Source organism: Colletotrichum fructicola (assembly GCF_000319635.2).
Source record: "Colletotrichum fructicola Nara gc5 chromosome Unknown KSG_Nara_v1_contig05, whole genome shotgun sequence".
NCBI classification, from domain to species: Eukaryota; Fungi; Ascomycota; class Sordariomycetes; order Glomerellales; family Glomerellaceae; genus Colletotrichum; species Colletotrichum fructicola.
Window position 1 is genome coordinate 2,778,544 of NW_027094055.1, and position 20,252 is coordinate 2,798,795.

The 20,252-nt window shown below is 55.3% G+C and overlaps 8 protein-coding genes across 8 annotated transcripts; 2 read left to right on the forward strand and 6 right to left on the reverse strand.

Annotated features, from left to right (window-relative positions):
• Window positions 1–673: 673 nt before the first annotated feature.
• Window positions 674–3,727, reverse strand: byr4 (the record flags this gene model as incomplete). Its single annotated transcript, XM_032025435.1, has 2 exons — window positions 674–1,248; window positions 1,300–3,727. 2 exons carry the CDS (start codon window positions 3,725–3,727, stop codon window positions 674–676), a joined length of 3,003 nt encoding a protein of 1,000 aa, XP_031878043.1.
• A 2,404-nt stretch (window positions 3,728–6,131) lies between these two features.
• On the forward strand, window positions 6,132–7,613 carry CGGC5_v009463 (uncharacterized protein; the record flags this gene model as incomplete). The annotated part of the gene is made up of 5 exons (XM_032025434.1): window positions 6,132–6,273; window positions 6,418–6,599; window positions 6,670–7,389; window positions 7,450–7,517; window positions 7,571–7,613. 5 exons carry the CDS (start codon window positions 6,132–6,134, stop codon window positions 7,611–7,613), a joined length of 1,155 nt encoding a protein of 384 aa, XP_031878062.1.
• A 99-nt stretch (window positions 7,614–7,712) lies between these two features.
• Window positions 7,713–8,901, reverse strand: CGGC5_v009464 (NAD/NADP-dependent indole-3-acetaldehyde reductase; the record flags this gene model as incomplete). The annotated part of the gene is made up of 3 exons (XM_032025433.1): window positions 7,713–8,431; window positions 8,484–8,604; window positions 8,794–8,901. 3 exons carry the CDS (start codon window positions 8,899–8,901, stop codon window positions 7,713–7,715), a joined length of 948 nt encoding a protein of 315 aa, XP_031878066.1.
• A 1,298-nt stretch (window positions 8,902–10,199) lies between these two features.
• On the forward strand, window positions 10,200–12,089 carry CGGC5_v009465 (UPF0061 protein; the record flags this gene model as incomplete). Its single annotated transcript, XM_032025432.1, has 1 exon — window positions 10,200–12,089. One exon carries the CDS (start codon window positions 10,200–10,202, stop codon window positions 12,087–12,089), a length of 1,890 nt encoding a protein of 629 aa, XP_031878067.1.
• A 1,103-nt stretch (window positions 12,090–13,192) lies between these two features.
• Window positions 13,193–15,723, reverse strand: CGGC5_v009466 (NADH-ubiquinone oxidoreductase 78 kDa subunit; the record flags this gene model as incomplete). The annotated part of the gene is made up of 6 exons (XM_032025431.1): window positions 13,193–13,310; window positions 13,369–15,273; window positions 15,348–15,362; window positions 15,418–15,469; window positions 15,520–15,543; window positions 15,609–15,723. 6 exons carry the CDS (start codon window positions 15,721–15,723, stop codon window positions 13,193–13,195), a joined length of 2,229 nt encoding a protein of 742 aa, XP_031878068.1.
• A 739-nt stretch (window positions 15,724–16,462) lies between these two features.
• On the reverse strand, window positions 16,463–17,116 carry CGGC5_v009467 (uncharacterized protein; the record flags this gene model as incomplete). Its single annotated transcript, XM_032025430.1, has 1 exon — window positions 16,463–17,116. The coding sequence occupies one exon, from the start codon at window positions 17,114–17,116 to the stop codon at window positions 16,463–16,465; it is 654 nt and encodes a 217-aa protein (XP_031878069.1).
• Window positions 17,117–18,022: 906 nt separating this feature from the next.
• ATG37 (Autophagy-related protein 37) lies at window positions 18,023–19,067 on the reverse strand (the record flags this gene model as incomplete). Its single annotated transcript, XM_032025429.2, has 3 exons — window positions 18,023–18,575; window positions 18,647–18,944; window positions 19,052–19,067. 3 exons carry the CDS (start codon window positions 19,065–19,067, stop codon window positions 18,023–18,025), a joined length of 867 nt encoding a protein of 288 aa, XP_031878063.2.
• Window positions 19,068–19,309: 242 nt separating this feature from the next.
• On the reverse strand, window positions 19,310–20,089 carry CGGC5_v009469 (uncharacterized protein; the record flags this gene model as incomplete). The annotated part of the gene is made up of 3 exons (XM_066152173.1): window positions 19,310–19,365; window positions 19,432–19,539; window positions 20,020–20,089. 3 exons carry the CDS (start codon window positions 20,087–20,089, stop codon window positions 19,310–19,312), a joined length of 234 nt encoding a protein of 77 aa, XP_066008391.1.
• Window positions 20,090–20,252: the final 163 nt, after the last annotated feature.

Sequence of the window (20,252 nt, forward strand, 5' to 3'; positions counted from 1 at the left end):
GTTCCAGAGTCGCCTTGCGTCCTGGCCTTGAGGCCATGTTCGTCTGTCACCGTTCGACTATTTTGCCATCACGATCACCAATGCCCAACCGGCCCGAGAATGAAAGAAATGGGATATTACTAGTCCAGTACTCCAAAAAACCCAAAATTGTCTAAGCAAAGCTTTTCATCAAACGTCTCTCATGTGCCAGCCAACCACCACCTTGATGGAAGTGTGAAGGCCTCTGCTTGTCCTTAAAACAAGAACCAAAAAAAATGCAATCGAAGCATGGTACAGAATCGACGCAAAAAGCAATCCAGCCCTAAAGCTTCATAATGAACCCTTTCCAGTCCAAGCCTGGATGGTATCAGAGCCATTTCTTCCCATGGTGTCTTCCCTGTTGTTCATAGCGGTCGGCGTTCCCTTGCCGGACCTCTTTTCGTCATCAAAGCCGTATGTCGTGAGTCCTTCCACAACCTTTTCGGAGAGTATGTTATACAGAGGAATCCAGAATGTCGTCACCGGAATCGTCGTCGTAAATGCTGCTCGTCGTAACCTTCTCCCAAAAAACGCCTCCGTCGTAACTCGCCCGGCGTTCGCCAACCGAAGCCGGGGGTATTAAAGTGATATGCGTGAAACCAAAAAAAGAGCATCAAGTGCCTCCCGAAGTAGAATGCTGTTCGTGAGATGAGGTCTACTGGGCAGTCCTCTGATATAATAGAATGTCGCGAATCGCCCACCGCCATGCTTCGCGATCTCTTTCGCCGACACCCAGCCACTTCTCGCACTTCTTTCTCCACCTGTCTTCCTCTTCTCTCTGTCGTCGGATGAACTCTGGACCGACGTCGAACTCTTCGCCGACCAACCATTCATCCTTGACCTCGCTGACGCGACCGGGCTCTTTGGAGTCGCCCTGGTTGTCTTCAAGGTCTGGAATGTCTTTGAAGACGTCTTCGTCGTCATCCAGGGCGTTGAAGCCGTCCATGGGATCGGGGATCTCGGACTTGGGATTCGACTGGGGACCGAGCTTCAGCCAGCACATGTTCTGTGGGTCGAAGACCATTCCCCCCACAACTTGCACGCCCTTCGTATGGCTAATATTCGTAATTAAAGCCGGTCGGGGGGTAGTGGCTTCCTTATCGCGCATCATGTGAGGTGGTAGTGATGCTGTCGAAGGTGACGACGCGGGTGGTGGGTCGAACGCGTTCAAGACATTTTCGTTGCCTTCCCAACGGAAAGTGTCAGGGTTGTAAAACATGCCCTGGAGATCTGGGGTGGTGTTAGCATTTGAAATAAAGAGTGATTGATCGATGCACTTACGTTGTGGCGTCTTCTCTTTGTTCATATTTGATATGAGATGAGGTTTTAGTTGAGGAGGGTTCCTCTTCTTCTTTGATCGTACCGATGGTTGCGGCATTCCGGGGCTGAAAGTGTTCCTCGACGATGACAGTTGCGAGACGCGTGAAGACGTGAGAGGCGCCAGTGGGCCTGATGGAGCTCTTTGGGCAAGCGAGGTCTCCCGAGCAATTCGGCTAGCCTGGGTATCACGGGCAAAATGGGGCGTGTAATCAGACCTCGCAGGGGATGAGAATGGTGCCGGGGAGGGTGTGGTAGTCCGATCGGTCTGCACATTCTGGTAAATCTTATTGCGAAGCGGCGCCTTGACAGGTTGTCGGATGAATTTCGCCTCGGATTGAGCTGAGGTAGGCAAATCGTCGAAGGCATCCAGCTCATGACCATCGCCGAAATTGCGGGTCCGGTGAGGCTTGGTCATGTTGCGGAAAGAAGAGCTGGAGAAGACATCGTGAGTGATATGATCCGAATGCCGATTGAGCCTCTTGGGACTAGGTGAGCGCATCGTAGACCTTGAGAATGCCCTCGAAGTCGGCCGCAAGTCCAAGGCATTCTCGGAATCATGGCGTCGGAAGGTGCGAGAAGTTTTCGTAGTCACGTGTTGCGACTGGGATTGAGATGCCCCAGCAGGGAGGAAAGGTCGTCGTTGCTGAGCAGCGAAGCTTTCCACCGTTGCAGGGCGGGTCCTCTCGACTGGCGTTTTCGGTCGCGCCCCTGACTGTTGGCGGTTACCCTCAGTTCTCGAAGGTGGTCTCTCAAAACGAGAGCCAGTCGGCTTGGCAGGTGAGCTGGAGGGCTTTATGTTCATAGCTGGTAAAGACCTCTTGAATCTCAGCAACTGCGAGTGAGTGGTTGTCGGCTCATTCCGCAGCGATGTCGTGGATGTCCTAGAGCCAAGTTCTCTTCTGCGAGGAGTGGCCGGAAGCAAAGAATGAGCAGGAGAAGGCGTTGTGGGTGTAGGCATGCTGTGAACACTAGTGACTGAGGACTGAGATTGATGGCCGAGACGAGACTGAGACCTCCGTGAGCGAGAAAGGATGGGCCCGCCGCTCTCAGAAACAGGCTCCAGGGCGGACATTGTCCTCTCATGACTTGGCCGCGGCAATCGAGATGGCGTTGGCTTGCTTGAAAATGTGAGGGAGACGGCCGTCTTGGGGCGCGCTGGGCTTGGTGGTCGATTGTTGTTGAGGCGAATGTTACGGTGAAGTGTGAGCTTGCCGGGGTTGAACACATCGCCGTCGCCGACATCAAGGCCATCCAGCAGGTCTTCGCCCTCCACCTCAGCTTTTGGCGTCTTGAGGTTCGGTGGCTCTTCTTCAACCGGTCGGGCAGGCGAGCGGCTGAGCTTTCTCCTCTTCAGCCTCTCCTCGAAGTTGACAGGGCCAGTTGGCAGCACGAGTCCCTCAAACGTTTCATCCTCACTCTCAGCGGTGAACGAACTTGATACGCTGGGGCTCATGGCCGAGACGGACGAGCTTCTATTAGAGCGAGCGTCTCGTCGAGTGCCTCCATAACGAGTACCGAGGCTGCCCTCACCCCAGTCCAAGTCATCGGCCTGGTTTGATGGTGTCTTCGGAATGTCTTTGCGAGTAGAAAGCTTGAGCTTACCATCAGAAGGCAGCTCAAAGTCATTCTCGAAGTCGTCATCCAAAGGCTTCACGTTGCCCTTGGAAGGCGTCGGGGGAGTGATAAGTGAAATAGGTTTCGGAGGCCGTGTCTTCGATACTTTGATGGTCTCCGATCCATCGCCGAAGAAGTCGTCGTCATCGTCGTTGTCTCGGAACTTGTCCAAGTTGATAGCACCCGATAGTGTGCTCGTCCTCGATTCAGTTGACTCTCTGCGGTCGGTCGACTCTCTTCGGTCCAATAATGACGGGGCAAGAGGGGTCTTCATAGGCTTCGTCGGGCTGGTTTGGCTGGAGCCCCCGCTAACTTGCCTGAGCATATCGGGGAACTTAGAAGCGTCCTGAGGCTTGATGCGAAGTCCGTCCTTTGAATCCGGTAGCACCAAGTCGTCCTCCCAATCGTCCTGGATAATTTTCTTAATCTTTCTTCCTCCCAGTCGCTTGATGGTGCCGCCCATGAGAGCGGATGAAGGTACGTTTTTGGGTATGGGAATGCCGGCTTGTGTAGCTGCGGCTATAGCGTCCATGGTCGACTTCTCATCGTCGCCGGGAACATGTACATGGGTCTCCTCGTCAATGACCGATTCGAGTTCGGAGCGAAAGGACATGTGGGAGGACGCCGAATCACGACGTGGCGGGGCATTGGTGGTGGCGGTAGATGCGGTCCGGAAAGTAAGGTCGTCGGATTCGATTTGGAAGTCGTCATCGTCCCAGTCCTCGATGTCGAGGTCGACCGCCGGCAGGCGTGGCTTGAGGCGTAAGGGTTCCATATTTTGGATAAGTTGATTTGTTTTGAGTCGCGCAGAAAGAAATTGAGTTCAAGGGGGACCGAGTCGTTACCCGAAAGACTCTCGACAGCGCTGTTCCGGTCGTCAATGAAGCAAGATCATATCGTCAACAATGACAGCAGTTATGGCTCGTCGACATAATCTGGGGGGAAACGGTTGTTGTCGCAAGCAAAGGTGGTGTGTCGGGGAGCGTCGTGTGGTGCGCAACTGTTTTCTTTTTGTGGGAGGGCGTAGCAATGGCGTCGTGGATTGTTATGTGTCGGTATCGTGGAATTTTGGGGAATGTGCGATGTGTCGGCTATTGGTAGAATGTTGCCAGAGACGCAAACAGATGCAGACAAGAGCAAGTGGAGGTCGATCCAAGAGGACGGTCGTAGGGGTACTGTAGTTCGGTTCAGGGTGCAGTATCTCGTCGAAGGGTGACGTTGCGGAGTAGTAGAAGGAGATCAGGGCAGTCGTGAGGTCGGGGGGATTGACTGGATTTGCGTCCTTGTTGGACGATACTTGGGTGAAGCAAAAATGGCTGGGAAGCTGGGGGTCGATGGACCGGGCCAAACAAAGCGAGGTGGGCTGGGTCGGGTCCAGTCAGCAATGGAAAGGGTGTGGAAGGAGGTGGTGGGTGGCCCCCGGTGAAGGCACAGTGGGCGTTGCGTGGTAGTGTTGGCGTTCTGGTGTGCTGTTGTTCAGTGCCGAGTGCGGTGGTGTACAGTGTGAGGTGCGGTGAGTGAGTGCAGCCCAGGTGAATACGTACACCACAGGATGCAGGAGCACCGCGTGCGTGGTGGATGATGTGGTGGTGGGAGGCTGGTGTTGCGCTGGGGGGATCCCACTACAACTGGGCGGACACGCAGACACTGCAGGCAGTGTCGACGAAATAATCGGGTCACTTCCATTTATATTTATATTTCTCGTTTATGATCTCAGGATCTTCACACCCGACTCCTCTGTTCCTCTGTTACTGTGCTGTAGCATGGCGGATATCCTGCTTGTTGTTTTCTCTCTCTGCTTTGTTCGCCACTGATATCCCCGGCGCATTCGAATGGGGGAATCGGCGAGGATGAACATGTGCGGATCCCAGGTTCCTGGGCAGCATGTGGCGGGACACCGGATGACCTGCACAGAATGAAGAGTGGGCAGAACAGGTGGGAAGGACGGGACGAGCTGCGCGGGACTCGCAACGGGGGCCCCAGGGCACCCAGCAGTGAATCATAATTTTTCCCAGGGTGTTCCACGTGATTTAGTGGAGACATCAGACGGTGAGCACACTCATCGCGCAGCGGACTCATTGGGCAACTGCCAGGGGATGCGGGGCTGGTTGCACCTGCACGATTTTGACGCGTTCGAGGCGCGCCTTGCCCTCTGCTGTCCGCCGGTCCAGGGACGACAGGGCCACCAGGGGACGGCGCTGCACCTATTTGATGAGTCACCATTCGACGATATTATTCCTGATATTGCTCTTTCGTCTGTTAAGGTTAAATACGTTCGAGTGCAGGCTGGGGATTTTTGCATCGTCAAAAATTAAGTAGCGAACTGCTTCGTGGGTTGCTGGCAGAGAGCTCCTGGGCTGTTTGTTTACACCTGCTCTGCTGTTGACAGTTTATACCAAAACAACCTACGTACTCCCGTTCGCTGCTTGCTTGCACTTGCCACTTCCTGCGTTCCATCCTCCGTGCCCTCCGTCCCGTTCCTGTACAAACCTAAAGCGGCAGCAACCTTGGTGCTCTCTCTGTACCTTGCATGAGGTACCGAGAACGTGAACGTTCGGCACTTGCGCTTGTATCAGGCTGCCTGAGGCGCCGCGTGGGCGCTGCCTGCCACTCGACGCACCAACAGCCAGCCATCATCGTCTGCCTGTCTGAGCGCCGCAGCTGCCTAGCTCCCAGCCCGAGGACCCTCGAGACCCTCGAAACTTCATAACCAGCCGTTGACTCAGACAATTGAATGCCTTCATGTTTGAACCCTTTGGCAAAAACAAGCTCACAGCTTTGCTGTCATCTGTTTACACTCCCACCGGCACCAAATTTCTCTCCGAATGCCCAGTGCTGTCTCAGTCTGACCTTCCCCCGCCTGTCTTACCTCTTGCACCTGCCTACCTTGCCTACCTAAGGTGCCTACCTACCTTCTACCTCGACCACTCAACCAACCAAATTTGGAACTGTATCACGGTCCAAGCGGCAACACTGATCGTCCTCGGGGTCGACATTCCATACGGGTACTCTCAAAAATTTAATCTCGCAGACCCTGAGACCTGGCGCCAGAAAGAAAGAGACGAAACTTGCGAGAAGCTGTCAGGCTAGATCAGAGTCGTTGGATACACCTACTCCTTCCTCATTATTACTTCATTTCGGAAACCAGCTACGGCAATCTATCTCACTCATCAACAGCCATGGCATCCGGCCACGTTCTCCGGTTTCCCCGGTCGGATAAGGAAGGCGCTTTTGTCATCGTTCATGTCACGCCAACTCGTTCCAAGGCCTTGGACGTCAAATTGGTGGGCACCGATGGCGTGGAGCCCTATGCCGTCTCATGTGAGTTGCACGCTCGTCATCCCGCTCTCCCTGGCCGACGATCACCACGGCCCGGTTGGGTGGGTCTTGGCCGACGTTGTTTCATGCGTCGAACTCGTTCCTTGCCAGTAGCGAATTCTCGTGCTAACAAGCTGTTTTCTGCAGTGCGTCATGACAAAGTCGTCTCCCTTCGTGTCAAGAGCAGCCCTTGCTCCGACGAAGAATGGGTCTCGGTCCTGACTGCCGTCATCAGGCAAGAGCCGCTTGACGACGTTGAGGTCGTCGCTTCAGTCGAAGACGAGTCATCCGTCACTCTCACTGTTAGAAAAAAGGGGAAGGAATTTACAGTAAGTCCCAATAGCTCAACCTCATTACCAGCCGTGTTTTCGGAAGGCCTGGCTGACGATTGGTCGTTAGCAACGTCTCGGCGCCATTGAGTTAAGCCACAGCCCACGCGAGTTGATAGAGCTGTATGACTGGTGCGGCCTGTCTGCACAAACAGCGGGCGATGCGAAGGAGGCTCTAGCTGCAGCGACCGCTAAAGCCAGTAAGCTCGAGGAATCCGTGCGGGAGCTCAAAGCACACCTCGACGAGCTAATAGTGGCCAAAGAGGCCCATGAGGCGGAGCTCCTCGAGAAGTTCCGCGACCTGTTAAATGAGAAGAAGGTCAAAATTCGTCAGCAGCAGAAACTTTTGGCGTCAGCCGCCGCTCCGGGGAAGCCAGCGGCCCCTTCCGTAAAGGAGGACCCAACGCAGGAACAAACCTCACGAGGCTCAGGCGCCCGGAGAGCTGCGGGTAAATCAAGGCCAACGAAGAGAAAAGTCGCGCCGCCGCCGGTTCAAGAGGATGAGTCTGCTTCTGAGGAATTCGAGAGAATGGATCTCGATGCCAATGCAAAACGCCCAGCCGAATTGTCTGATCAAGAGCAGAATACGACTGAAGACGATGACGCGACGGCCAGCGAAGACGAAGACGAGGAGCCGGCAGCTGTCCCGCCAGTGAAGAGAGCTCCTTCCAAGCAACCGGCACCGGTCAAGGAAACCCCCAAACCAGCAGCCAAGGACGTTCCGCCGCCCAAGCGCGAGTTACCCTTTGCCAGAAAGAAGCAAGCTGCTGTTAAAGCCCCTCCGCCGCCTGTGGATAGCGAGATGGAGTCGGACGATGAACTATGAGGTCGAGAAGACGAGTGGCAACAGAGTGCAAATGAACAGCTAGATCGGCACACGCTAGAATGGAGTGTTCGAAGCTCCCTTGACAGTGCAGAGTACGCCGCCTGTTCCCCACAAGTGAGATCGAACTGACCGGAGCTGTCTGCAGACGGGCAATCCTTTCTCGCGACTATCGAGACAAGACAAGTTGAATTATTCATTAAATTTATTGGCCCTAATACTATAGAATCGGTCCCCTGGAAAAAGAGTCTCGAAACAACAGACTTCAGCAAAGCCTTGGACTTGCATGCTTAGCGAGTGTCCTCCGGGTCGAACTTGTCCTGCCAGAATCCTCGGACATGCTTTGACTTGCCGGCCTCTGCAATCTCGGTTACCTCTCTGGGCGTCAACTTGATGGCAGGCAGATGGTTCAGATAACTCTGCAATCTGTCTTCCTTTGACGAGGTCGTGACAGTCACGAGGCCTTGGTCTAGGCACCATCTGAGTCCAATTACAGACTCACTGACACCATACTTCTTTGACAAGTTGGCCCAGATGGTCCGGACAGGACTGTCGACGTCAGAGGTGATCGGGGTCAGGGGTGCATAGACCGCTACGGCGATGTTGTTCTTGCGGTGGAAGTCCAACAAGTCGCCGTGTTGCAAGTGGGGGTGGAATTCAATCTGGTTGATGGCGGGCGGGGTCTTGGCGGTCTTCAAGATTACCTCGAGATCCGACTGCAAAAAGTTGCTGACACCGATTGACTTTGCTCGGCCAGATTCTTTGATAGCCTCGAAGTCAGCCCACTTCTGCTGGAGCTCCTCTTCGGAATCAGCAAAGAAAGGGGCGTGGATCAGATAGAGGTCGACATATTCAAGACCCATTTTCTTCAACGTGCGAGTGAAGGCCTCTTCAGTGTCTTGCTTCTTGTTGCCCGCGATCTTGGCAGTGACGAATAGCTTCTCTCTGGGGACACCCTCCTTCTCTGCCCTCTTGATGGCCGCGCCGAGCTCCTCCTCGTTTCCGTAGACTGGCCTGTCAGGGCGTGCTCAATGACGATGTTAAAGGGTCCCAGCACATACCTTCGGCACCATCGAGATGGCGGTAGCCCAGCTTCACGGCCATGACGGTGTTGTTGACAATCTTCTCATCGAACCCAGCGCCGCCCGTCTTGTAGTTGGCCGTGCCCAATCCATACGCGAGCTGCCGGTACGTCAGCGGTCCATCACACGTTGCAGTCTAAGTGTGCGGCAGCGTGGCAGCGATCAACCGGCACATTGGTGCATTCCCGCCCCAAGCGACCCTTATGGTGCTGACACACGGCAAGCCGAGCTAGGATCCTCCCGCGGGCGTGGGCACCATGCCGCAGGAACAACAACAAGCGTCACTCACCATTGGGATCTCATTGCCATCATTGAGTTTGAGCCAGGGAATGTAAGGGACCTGCTTCGGGGGCGTGCCCGAGGCATCAGGCTTGAAGGTCGAAAGAATTGAGTTCATTTTGCGCTGCTGGAGCTGGGGACTGAGGGGTCGTGGAATGGAGTGATGACGAAGCCAAGATGTTGTTGTTGACGGCAGTCTCGAGCTCGTTCTCGTGAGGAACATACGGTCGTGTAGGACGTTGAAAGGAGGGGTAGAAGAGCTGAGTGGGTTTATATTTCTAATCAGATGGACCTATGCTTCGTTTTTTCGTTCAGACGAGCCTGTGGAATTCACGTAGTGTATCAAGGAACGATGGGACGAGGGGACCAGACGATACCAAGCAAGCACGCCAGCCACATCTTGCCGGGTTTGCGTATTCCCCCTTCCCTCGCTTCGATAACATGCAGCGGACCGTCATTAACCGTCGCGGCGGATACTGCACACACTGTCTGGATTGGCCATTGACATCATCCGTACAGTCCTGGTTCGGCACATCAACACGGGGTCCTCGATGGAACCCTTGGCAACGGTTACCAGCCAGCCAGTTAAAGTTATCGGGTCTATCGGCATGCTGGACAGACAGGGGCGAAGCTGAACCCGTACAGTCTTGAGAAGCATTGTTTTTGACAAACAGTAATGGCATCAAGCTCGTTGAGCGTCTTGAGGTCCCTTCTGAAGCACACGGCAGGGCACATCATAGAACCCCACCTGCCCCGGCCCCCAACTGCACCTGTCAGGGTGCGCTGAAATCTCGCGAGCGCGGGGCTTTTGTACGCAGTTCTAACCAACGCCTGTGACGGCATGCCCGGAGCTCTTGCGTGACTTGACCGTCGGCCGGCACACGGGCCGAGGTGTTGAGAACAACGGAACACGACACCGTCGGACCTGCGCCGGTCACCGAGCAGGACTTGAATTAGTTGGAATTGCGGCTTAATAAGACGAACACGAAATGACGGACTCCGTGATCGGAAACGGAGTTGGGGCCGGTGACCGTCGAGATGGTCGCCGAGGTTCTCTATCCGGGTGCGCATTTCCAGTGGAGCTTAGGTCAGCACTCAGCATGGGTGTTCCCCAATCGCCACTGAGAAAGCTCCGAGGGGTCGAGTCTTCAACACCGACGGCGATGGGACGGCTTACACTATCATCGTTATTAGCAAATTGCAGTATTCGCCTCTGAGGGGCAATTTTTCTTTAGTCCTCATTCAATTCAAGATACCCCAAATCCCACGTTGCCTCTGCAGTTCGTCATAAAGGTCTTTAACTAGGTAGACTGAGTACCATCGCATGCGCTATTGACTTTTTTGTCGCAATCCGCGTATATGCTCTCGAGACTACTTTCCCGCCGAGCCGTCCCAAACGCCTTCACGAAGCCCCTCATGGCTGCACAGCTTTCCAACGGCTCAGCCACGACAGCGAGCGGCCACGGCCGCCTCCCGCTAGCTGAATTGCCAAAGACATGGCATTACACCTCCTCTCTCCCCGCCGACTCTACCTTTCCCACGCCTGCCGACTCACACAAGACACCCCGCGATCAAATCACCCCGCGCCAGGTCCGGGAAGCCGCCTTTACCTGGGTGCGCCCCGAGAAGGCCGAGGATCCGGAGCTTCTCGCCGTCAGTCCTGCTGCTCTGCGCGACATTGGCATTAAGGAAGGGGACGAAGAGACGGAGGAGTTCAAGCAGACTGTTGCCGGTAATAGGTTACACGGGTGGGACGAAGAGAAGCTGGATGGAGGATACCCCTGGGCGCAGTGCTATGGCGGATTTCAGTTTGGACAATGGGCCGGCCAGCTCGGTGACGGACGAGCCATCTCTCTGTTCGAGACGAGGAACCCGGAAACCAAGGTTCGGTATGAGCTGCAGCTGAAGGGCGCGGGTATCACACCGTACTCCCGCTTCGCAGACGGCAAGGCCGTTCTGCGGTCCAGCATCCGCGAGTTCATCGTCTCCGAGGCCCTCAACGCCCTCAAGATTCCCAGCACGCGCGCCCTATCCCTGACCCTCCTGCCCAACACCAAGGTCCGTCGCGAGACCATCGAGCCGGGCGCCATCGTCCTGCGCTTCGCCCAATCCTGGATCCGCCTCGGCAACTTCGACCTCCCCCGCGCCAGAGGTGACCGCGCACTGCTGCGCACCCTCGCAACGTACGTCGCTGAGGATGTGCTCGGCGGCTGGGAGTCTCTGCCTGCGCGCCTCGAGAACCCGGAAGAGCCGGCCAAGTCTTTGGAACCCGCCCGCGGCGTGCCTGCGACGGAGATCCAGGGGCCGGACGACTCTGCGGAGAACCGTTTCACCAGGCTGTTCCGTGAGGTCGCGCGGCGCAATGCGCTGACAGTGGCGAAGTGGCAGGCGTACGGCTTTATGAATGGTGTCCTGAACACGGATAACACATCCATCATGGGTTTGAGCATCGATTTTGGACCGTTCGCGTTCATGGACAACTTCGATCCCGCGTACACGCCGAACCACGACGACTACATGTTGAGATACAGCTACCGCAACCAGCCGACCATCATCTGGTGGAACCTCGTGAGATTCGGCGAAGCGCTGGGTGAGCTCATCGGGGCTGGAGCCGGTGTTGACGAGGACACTTTCGTCAACCAGGGTGTCGAGGAGAGCCAGGCGGAAGTCCTCGTTGGCCGTGCAGAGAAGCTGATCATGCAGGTCGGCGAGGAGTACAAGGCGCTGTTCTTGGCGGAGTACAAGCGCCTTATGACCCTGCGCGTCGGACTGAAGAACTTCAAGGACAGCGACTTTGACGACTTGTTCAGCGGCATCCTCGACACGATGGAGACGCACGAGTTGGACTTTAACCACTTCTTCCGCCGCCTTAGCTCCGTCAAGCTTTCCGAGATAGCGGACGAGGCGGGAAGGAAGGAAGTTGCGGCGCGCTTCTTCCATGCCGAAGGTGTCACCGACAAGGGTCGTGCTGACGTCGCCTCGTGGCTGGACAAGTGGCGCGCTCGTGTCGTCGAGGATTGGGGCGAGGAAAAGGACGACGAGAGGGTGGCGGCCATGAAGGCTGTCAACCCCAACTTCATCCCCCGCGGCTGGGTCCTCGATGAAATCATCAAGAGAGTTGAGAAGGAGGACGAGAGAGATGTGCTGAAGAGGGTCATGCACATGGCTCTGAACCCATTTGCGGACAGCTGGGACGGGGCAGAATTTGATGGAAAGGTATACAAGGGGGACAAGCAAGAGGAGGAACGCTGGGTTGGGGATGTGCCCAAGTTGAAGAGAGCTATTCAGTGTAGCTGTAGCTCTTAGATCAATGCTACATTATGAGTAGTAATCCATTGCACTCGGGCTATGGCTGAGTATCAAACAATGACGTTTCGTTGATTTTCGTGACACGGTTCCGTGGACTTGTATGAGGGGATATGGCTCGAACAATGTCGGTTCCCAGCGGTCTTTTGTGTAGTACAGACCGTGGGATATTTGCGACTTTGCGTCTTCTGTTTGCGGCCGATGCTATCTACAATCGCATAAGGCCCCTTTCCGAAGGCCGTGAGATTAATGGCGGATGTTGTTTAAGATTATACCTCTGTGGTGTCCTCGGGTTGTTTTGTGGAAAGTCTTTGACATAGCACAGAAGCCTTCCGGGGCCAGCAACTTTCATTCACATTCCTGAGCGGCTTCTCTGATTGTGTGGTTAGCTTTGATCTGTCAAAATATGACCACCGCGCCGGTTGAGAGTCACCACACTGCTGGGTGCGAGGAGCAAGGGCAAAAAAAGTTCTTTCATATGGCAAAAGGCAGGGTTGAACCCATAACCATATTATAACCCAGCGAACAGAAGTGTCAGGGACTTCAGGGCGCAAGCACATTGGCCAGACCTGACCAACTGAGCCATCAACACCTCTGCTCGCTGTTGAATACCAGTGGAAGGAACCAGTCCTAAGTAGGTAGCTGCCGTCAGTTGAAAGCCAGTTCAAGGTAAGAACCACCTGCCACCTTCCCACTTCATCCTGCGCTGTATATATATATGCAAAGCCTTCTAACGCTAGGTATCCTCATCTCTGCCCTCATAGTACCATTACTATATTTGCCCCCATCTCTGTCCCCGTCTCTGTCCCCGTCTCTGTCCGCTTCGCCGTCTTCATCTTTCGTTAGTTAAAGGAAGAAGGTAGAGACTACTCATAGCATTTCACACATCATCCTTGGCACGAAACCGACAACACTGTGCAGGAAGACTTCGTTAACTAATCATCAATTGCTTTCACATCAAGGAAACAGCAGGTTGAAGTTATTTACTTTCTTCAACTTCCACCCAACTCTACCCTCGCATCCTATTATGTACAAGCAATGCTCCCATCCCTGACAAAAGAACTTTCTTTTATTCTCTTCTCTACGATCGTACAGCCTGCCCCTCATGCTCCGTACGCAACCTGGCCCATCGGCCTGTCCTCCTCCATGCCTGGTGCCATGAAGTTGGTCTTGGGGTTGCCAGTGGCCTTGGCCGCAGAGCAGCGGGCCATTGTTGGCGAACTGAGAAGACACGTTAGTTTGGTGTTCGATTTAAGGCCAGGGAAATGGGGCAACATACCTTCTTGAGATGACGTCTGTGAAATAAAAGTTGTCGATAACCTTCCTCAAAGGCGAGCCGGAGGCCTTGGTGCCCTTGTTCTGATCAACCAGCTGAACCTTGCTCAATTGCTGCAGAGCGACGGGCTCAACAACGTCGTAGGCCGCCAGGGCCGGGCTGACCTCAACCATTCTGTCACGGAGCTGGGCAACGTCGTCGTAGGGCAGGGGGGCGCCGAAGAACTCGCTGATGGCACGGATGATCTTCCAATCCGTCCTGGCAGCGCCAGGAAGGGAGGTGGCAGCGCGGGTCATCTGGACACGACCCTCGGTGTTGATGTAGGTACCGGCCTTCTCGGTGTACGCGGCACCGGGGAGGACGACGTCGGCAATCTGGGCACCGCGGTCACCGTGGTGGCCCTGGTAGACGACAAAGGCGTTCTTGGGGATGTCCTTCTCAGAGATCTCATCGGCACCGAGGAGCCAGACGAACTTGGGGGCGGTCTCAGCAACCTCAGCGGAGGGAGTGGTGAAGCCGACCTCGAAGGCACCGGCGCGGGAAGCGGCTCTCTGGAGAACGTTGTATCCATTCCACTCCTCAGTGAGGAAGTTAGCGGCGTTCTTGTCGACGAAGGCACCAACGGTCTCGTAGAAGGCCTTGGCGTCCTCATGGTCAGTGACACCAGAGCCCACGATGATCATGGGGCGCTTGGCAGCCTGGAGCTTCTTGCCGAAGGGTCCGGCAAGAGCCGACTTCAGAGAGGCGTGGTCGGTACCCAAGTGCTCAAACTCAAAAGTAGAGTCCCAGGTCTCGCCAACAACACCGATCTCGAGGTCAGAGCGGAGCCATTGCTTGCGGATGCGAGCGTTGAGAACGGCGGCCTCGTGACGGGGGTTGCTGCCGACAATAAGGATGGCATCAGCCTCCTCAATGCCGTAGATTCTGGAGTTGAACAGGTAGTTGGAGCGGACGTCGACACCGTGGGCGATGGGCTTGCTTCCGTTGGGCATGTCAAGGGCCAGGTTCTCGGAACCGAGCTTGTTGGCCAGGTCCTTCATGGCAACCAGAGACTCAACCTCAGTCAGCTCACCGGCGATAACCTTGAACTCGTTGCCCTTGGGCTGGATGTGGTGGTAGGCGTTGGCAACCTCCATAAGCGCAGCCTCCCAGTCAGCGGGCTCGAACTTGCCGTCGCGGCGGATCAAAGGCATGGTCAGTCTCTGGGTCTTCAGGCCGTCGCAGGCGAAACGGGTCTTGTCGTTAATCCACTCCTCGTTGACGTCGTCGTTGAGCCTGGGGAGGATACGCATAACCTCGAGGCCACGGGAGTCGACACGGATGTTGGAGCCGAGACCGTCGAGGACATCGATAGACTCGGAGTGCTTCAGCTCCCAAGGTCTCGCACGGAAGGCGTAAGGCTTTGAGGTGAGGGCACCGACGGGGCAGAGGTCGATGACGTTGCCGGAAAGTTCGGAGTCGAGGTTCTGCTCGAGGTAGGTACCAATCTGGATGTCGTTGCCACGGCCGAAAGAGCCCATCTCGGGGGCTCCGGCAACATCGTTGGAGAAACGGACGCATCGTGTGCAGTGGATACATCTGTTCATGGAGGTCTTAATGAGGGGTCCGATGTTCTTGTCCTCGACGGCACGCTTGCCGCCCATCTCGTGGAAACGGCCACGGTCGGCACCGTAACGCATCGACTGGTCCTGGAGATCGCACTCACCACCCTGGTCGCAGATAGGGCAGTCGAGCGGGTGGTTGGCGAGGAGGAATTCCATTACACCCTCGCGGGCTTTGTGTGTAATCGGGGAGTTGGTCTTGACGACCATACCGGGCTGTACGGGCCATGCGCAGGAGGCGATGGGCTTCGGGGCTTTCTCGACTTCGACCAAGCACATACGGCAGTTACCGGCAATCGCAAGCTTTCTGTTCGTATTTGTCAGTGGGGGGCTATCCCTCGGAATGGTACCGGTCATCGACTCGATCGGAGGATTTCGTACTCATGATAGCAATATCTGTTACGGGGTCAGAAAATGACGATCAAGATGGTTTTCGAGCGGCTGGACAAACCTGGGCACTGTTACGCCTGCCTTTTCGCAAGCTTGAATCAAGGCGGAGCCGGCTAGATAGTCATAAGCAGGAGTCTCCGGAGCCGCACACGTTATTCCTCACCTTCAACAGAAACCTTCTTTCCGTCTGCGGATCATGTTAGCAAGGCCTATGAAGTCCAATTGGACCCTCGTCAGGGCGGGCGGGCGTACCGATTGTCAGCTCGACTTCGGCATTCCTGCGAGCTGTGGTTGCAAAAGTTCGCGAGGCATTGGCGGCCTGCTTGCCAGTCCGCCAAGCCGAACGTGCTAGAGAGTGCCGCAGCATCGTGTCGCCTTGACGGATTGAGACAGAGACGAGACGTGGAAGGGCGAAATGGTGGGAGGCGGATTGAATCTCACAATCGTTGACGTCGGGAGGGAACTGCTCTTCTGTCCCGGGCCATGGGGATTTGGTGGCGCTAGTGCGTAAATCGCGATTAATTTACATCGGCCGTGATTGGTCGAGCCGGCTGGGAGCTGTTCGGGGCCTGAGGCACCCATTGAACCCACCGTGCACCATTTAATCCTCGGGTAAAATTTCATCGCGAAGCGCCTCTTCTTCTTTTCCTCTTCATCAATTGTACACGGGCACTTATCGTAGGTGAGCTTGAGCGCCGCAAGGCTGCTTCTGTCGAGCCTTCCTCTATCTAGTAGCTCCAGAGAAACATTTTTGACGCCGTTTATGGAAGCATGGGAGATTTCTTCAATGACCGCTGCCTCTTACCGCCGGTCGTTACATATCATGATGACGACAAGATATTTGTAGACGGTACGTGGATTCGCTAGTTCATTGCGAAGGCTATGTACAGGTGCACACATTACGTGCTGTGATATTTGCCACATGTGTCGCTGTCATGCGTTGACGTTGACCTCGTTGCGGCGATGGAGACAAACATATCATATTCGGGCCTTACGTGCAGGTACATAGAGAGTCCGTCCTTTCCCGTCGTCCTCCTCGTCGATTACACTGGTCAAACACCACTCCTTCCAGACTCTTTCAACAGCTCCAGCGAGCTTGTTGAGCCTCAAGACTGGGATGTCTCGCCTCCACTTCCGTCTTTGGTAGCACCTGCATCAACTTCCTTCTTGAGAGCCGCCCGATACCCGGCCAATATGTTCTCAGCGTGTTCATGATAGCCATAAATCTGAACGAGCTCCTGGCCCGCGTTGTATAGAGACCACTGAATGGCACCTTGCCTAGCCGGCAAATTTTCTGGTGGCGCGACAGGAGCTGTGTATGTCGTCTGAGTTCGGCTGTGGTAAGCAGCGTAGTTGGCGCCAGGCGGCAACGGTGCTTCGATGTAGGCCTGCAAGACCTCCTGGTCGTGAGGCGTGAGAGAAGTGTCTGTCTCAACAGGCCCGTTCACCGTTTCCATTTTCTTCGCAACCTGGATGATGCGACGCCGCTCTCGCTCATAGACGAACATGATGTTTTCCTGCACCGCCGCAAAGTGCTTGTCCAGCTTGTCGATGGTCTTTTCGAGACGCTCGCCATTGGTCTTGGGTGCTTCAGAAGGCTCAAAGAGGGATTCTTCCAGTGGTACGAAAATGGCCATTGCCTGCGCATTGGCTCGGAGACTCGGGATGTATTCCTCCTCCTCCTCCAAGGGATTACTCGCCTCTCCTGCCGCATTCGAAGGCGCATCGCCTGCCTTGCCTCCACTGCCTGCGTCCTGCATCCTGTCGACGAGTGTTCGGTAGCCTCAATCCATTGAAGACAAAAGGGTAACTTGAGTTTAGTACGGTGGGTGCCGTGAGGCGAAAGAACCGGACTTCGTTCTTCGCCGGATTGGGTGGGAGTTGTAGATGGGGCGTTGAGGTTCAGGGAGGGTCTAAGTCCGCGCTCGATTAAAGCGTGTTTCTAAGCCAGGTACAGGTCACCTTGGGTTCCACGGCTGACAAGGACCCTGAGCCCAATGCACAACGCATAGGGAATGGGATGTTTCCAGCCCCTACATCGAGAGAACACGAACAAAACACGAAAGAGTACAGAAATAGAACTCTTTTGGTCATTTTTGACACTCATCGTGTCTTGGTCATTGTCGATTGGTTTTGCAGCGAGGGACATGGTGACAAAGTGCGACGTGCGTGGGAATCGCAATATGCGATGACAAAGTTAATTGGTCTTATTCAATGACGACTATCCTATTGACTATGGTATACTTGGATGGCTCTTCAAATGGCAATAATGGCTGCTGATACCGCCCAATGATGCTGTAATACTCTCGCTGAATCAACCCCACTGCTCGGCTCGGCATTTGTCCCCCGATGTGTTGTACAGAAATTTTGAATGTCGTTCTCGATCGTAGGGTAAAACGTCCGTTAAAGATGAACTTTTGGTCAGACTTATTCGGAAGCGGACTGTCGTGGGTTGTGGTGTAAGGAGATCGGCCCGATACGCCATGACCGAGTCGAGCGACGAGTTGATGTTCAAGTCTAGCGAGCCTCTCAGCTTCGTTCAGACTAACATGCCACTGGTCTTGCTCAGACAAGCGGCTGCACCCCAACGCGGCAGCAGGCCATGTCATCTTTCCATCCATCGTAGGATTTTGTACGCGGGCTTCTTACTTCCCACGCGAGTGTTGTCATCTGGACGGCAAGACTTTTCTCACGTATTCCCTCATCAGCTTCAGCCCTGCCCGAACCAAGTCCTCTAACCGCCTGTCTTTCCGCTTGCGCATCCAGAGCAGTATGAAGGTTAATAGGACGATATCGATGGCGAGATGTTTCATGACGATCCACACGAACCACCGGACCCAAGCCATAAAGCTGCGCTGCTTTCTAGACTTCCACTCTCTGCCGGTCGTTATTTGCTCCCTCAAGGCGGCAACTTCAGCCGTCAGTTTCTCCAAGGCACGTTCCACGCTGCGCGACCAATTACTGCTCGGTACAAGTGCGTCGTCTTCTATGCCGTCGTTGTATCCCAACCGCCTATCGGAATCTCGCTCGGCGGCATCGTCTTCGCTCATGGGACTGAGTATCTTCATGGGACCCTCCGATCCGCTCAACGGTTGCAGGAACCGGCGGGACTCGGTGGTGTATCCCGTTCCTTTCGGCGAGGAATCAGTCGAGCTCGGGCTGTTGTTTTTGATCTGATTCCACACAAATTCAAGTTCCGCGACGAGTTCCTTCGCGTCCCTACAGATGGCGAGTCAGTGGCGGCCCGGTCGTGATGCGCGCTCGGAAGGGAAGGAGGCTGGGAGTCTTACGGCGTGGTCGCGTATTTGTGCATTGTCTCTATCAATGCCTCGATATATCGTCTCTTTGCTTCCGTGCGCGTCAAGCTCTTTTGAGAGTTCCAGGCATCCCACTTGTCCTTCTCGCGTTGCAGCTCGTCGGGAGGCATTCCGGAAGCCGAGGTCGGGCGCTCCATGACGCCATCGACATCTCCCTCCATCGCTTGCTTGTACAGGCCATAGAGTCGGAGTCTGTCTGACGGCGGGGGGCGCGAGGCCCCCGTTTTGGGGATCTTTTTGACGGTATTTAAGGCATGGACGAAGACGCGGTCTATGGGCGGTGGAAGAGCATGACGATACAATTAGCCGGGGAATTGCACTCCCCACAACGGGAGAAAACTAAGGGAAGTAAAGTTTTCTGGTTTGCTAAAAACTCACCCACAGAGTCGGCCATCTAGAAGACCGTCCTGTACGGACAGGACACCGAACAATTTCGATTTGGGTGGGTGGGTGAAGATTGGAGGTGAGGGAGTCGCGTGGATGTCCGAGGTCTGAGTCGGCGGCAGGGTCGGGTTGGGCTCGGCTCAACAACCGGGTGAGATAACTTAGATAAAGCGTACCAACTGCTTCACCTCCACAAGGGTGCGTAGCAGTGGCAGCTGAATTAAAGAGACAGGTGCTGGTAAAACGACAGATTTAGGAATCCAGCACGCTGACATGCATGTTGAGAGAGCTCCGCCATGGAGTTGCACCTTGGAGTCGTCAACGAGGAACTGGACGAGACGTGGTTGGCGGCCGCGGGAAAGGTAAGATAATACCGGCTAGGCAAGTTACAGCGACGGGCGGGTACCGCCAGACAAGGTAGGCAGGGCCAGCTAGGTAGGTAGGTATCCGTTGTTCGGTACCGGCAATCAGCTGCTGGGGGTCTGGGAGGTGAGGTGGTTAGAGAGCAGTTCGCGCCGATGTTAGCAACAGCTGGAGCACCAGAGCAGCTAGAAAAGGTGGTGTGCGAGTGCGAGTGAGTTGCCGGTAATTCTTTGCCTCGGCCGGTCACGCAACGACGCAACGCAAGCCCACGCTGCCACGCTACCGACCTCTCTCCACAGCAGCACAAGGACACTGGAGCACCAGCCGGGGGTGGGCGCGCGGGCCTGACGCGGGCTTGTCAGGGGTTTGCGTCTCCGAGATCCCGACTAGCAATTTAATCTCGCCCACCCCGCGTCGTGCTGTCCGTAGTGCGATGCCGCCTGGGTGGTCGGTCGGCCGAGACAACAAACACGTGAAATGCGGGCAGCCGGCCCAAGGTCGAGCACGTCTGGGGTTTGCGGCACGCTCCGTTGGGGAATCCCTCTGATGTTATGTTTTCGTCAATTAAGTTCCGTTAATTGGCGCTAGAAGCCACTTACACCTAGCTGGCCATGCACAAGCCGAGGGACGTCTGTTCTTCCTGTCCGGCCGAACGTCGTCTTTCGGCATTGCTGGCTCCTGGCACGCGGACACGCTCAGCTGCGCTACGACTGGCTTATCACGAGGGCGATGCGTTTTCGTCCCATATCAAAGTCGCAGAGCTTCCCACGACAGCCACATTCTCAGCGGTCAAGGAATTGAAGCATCAAAGTGTCTGATATCGGTATTGTAT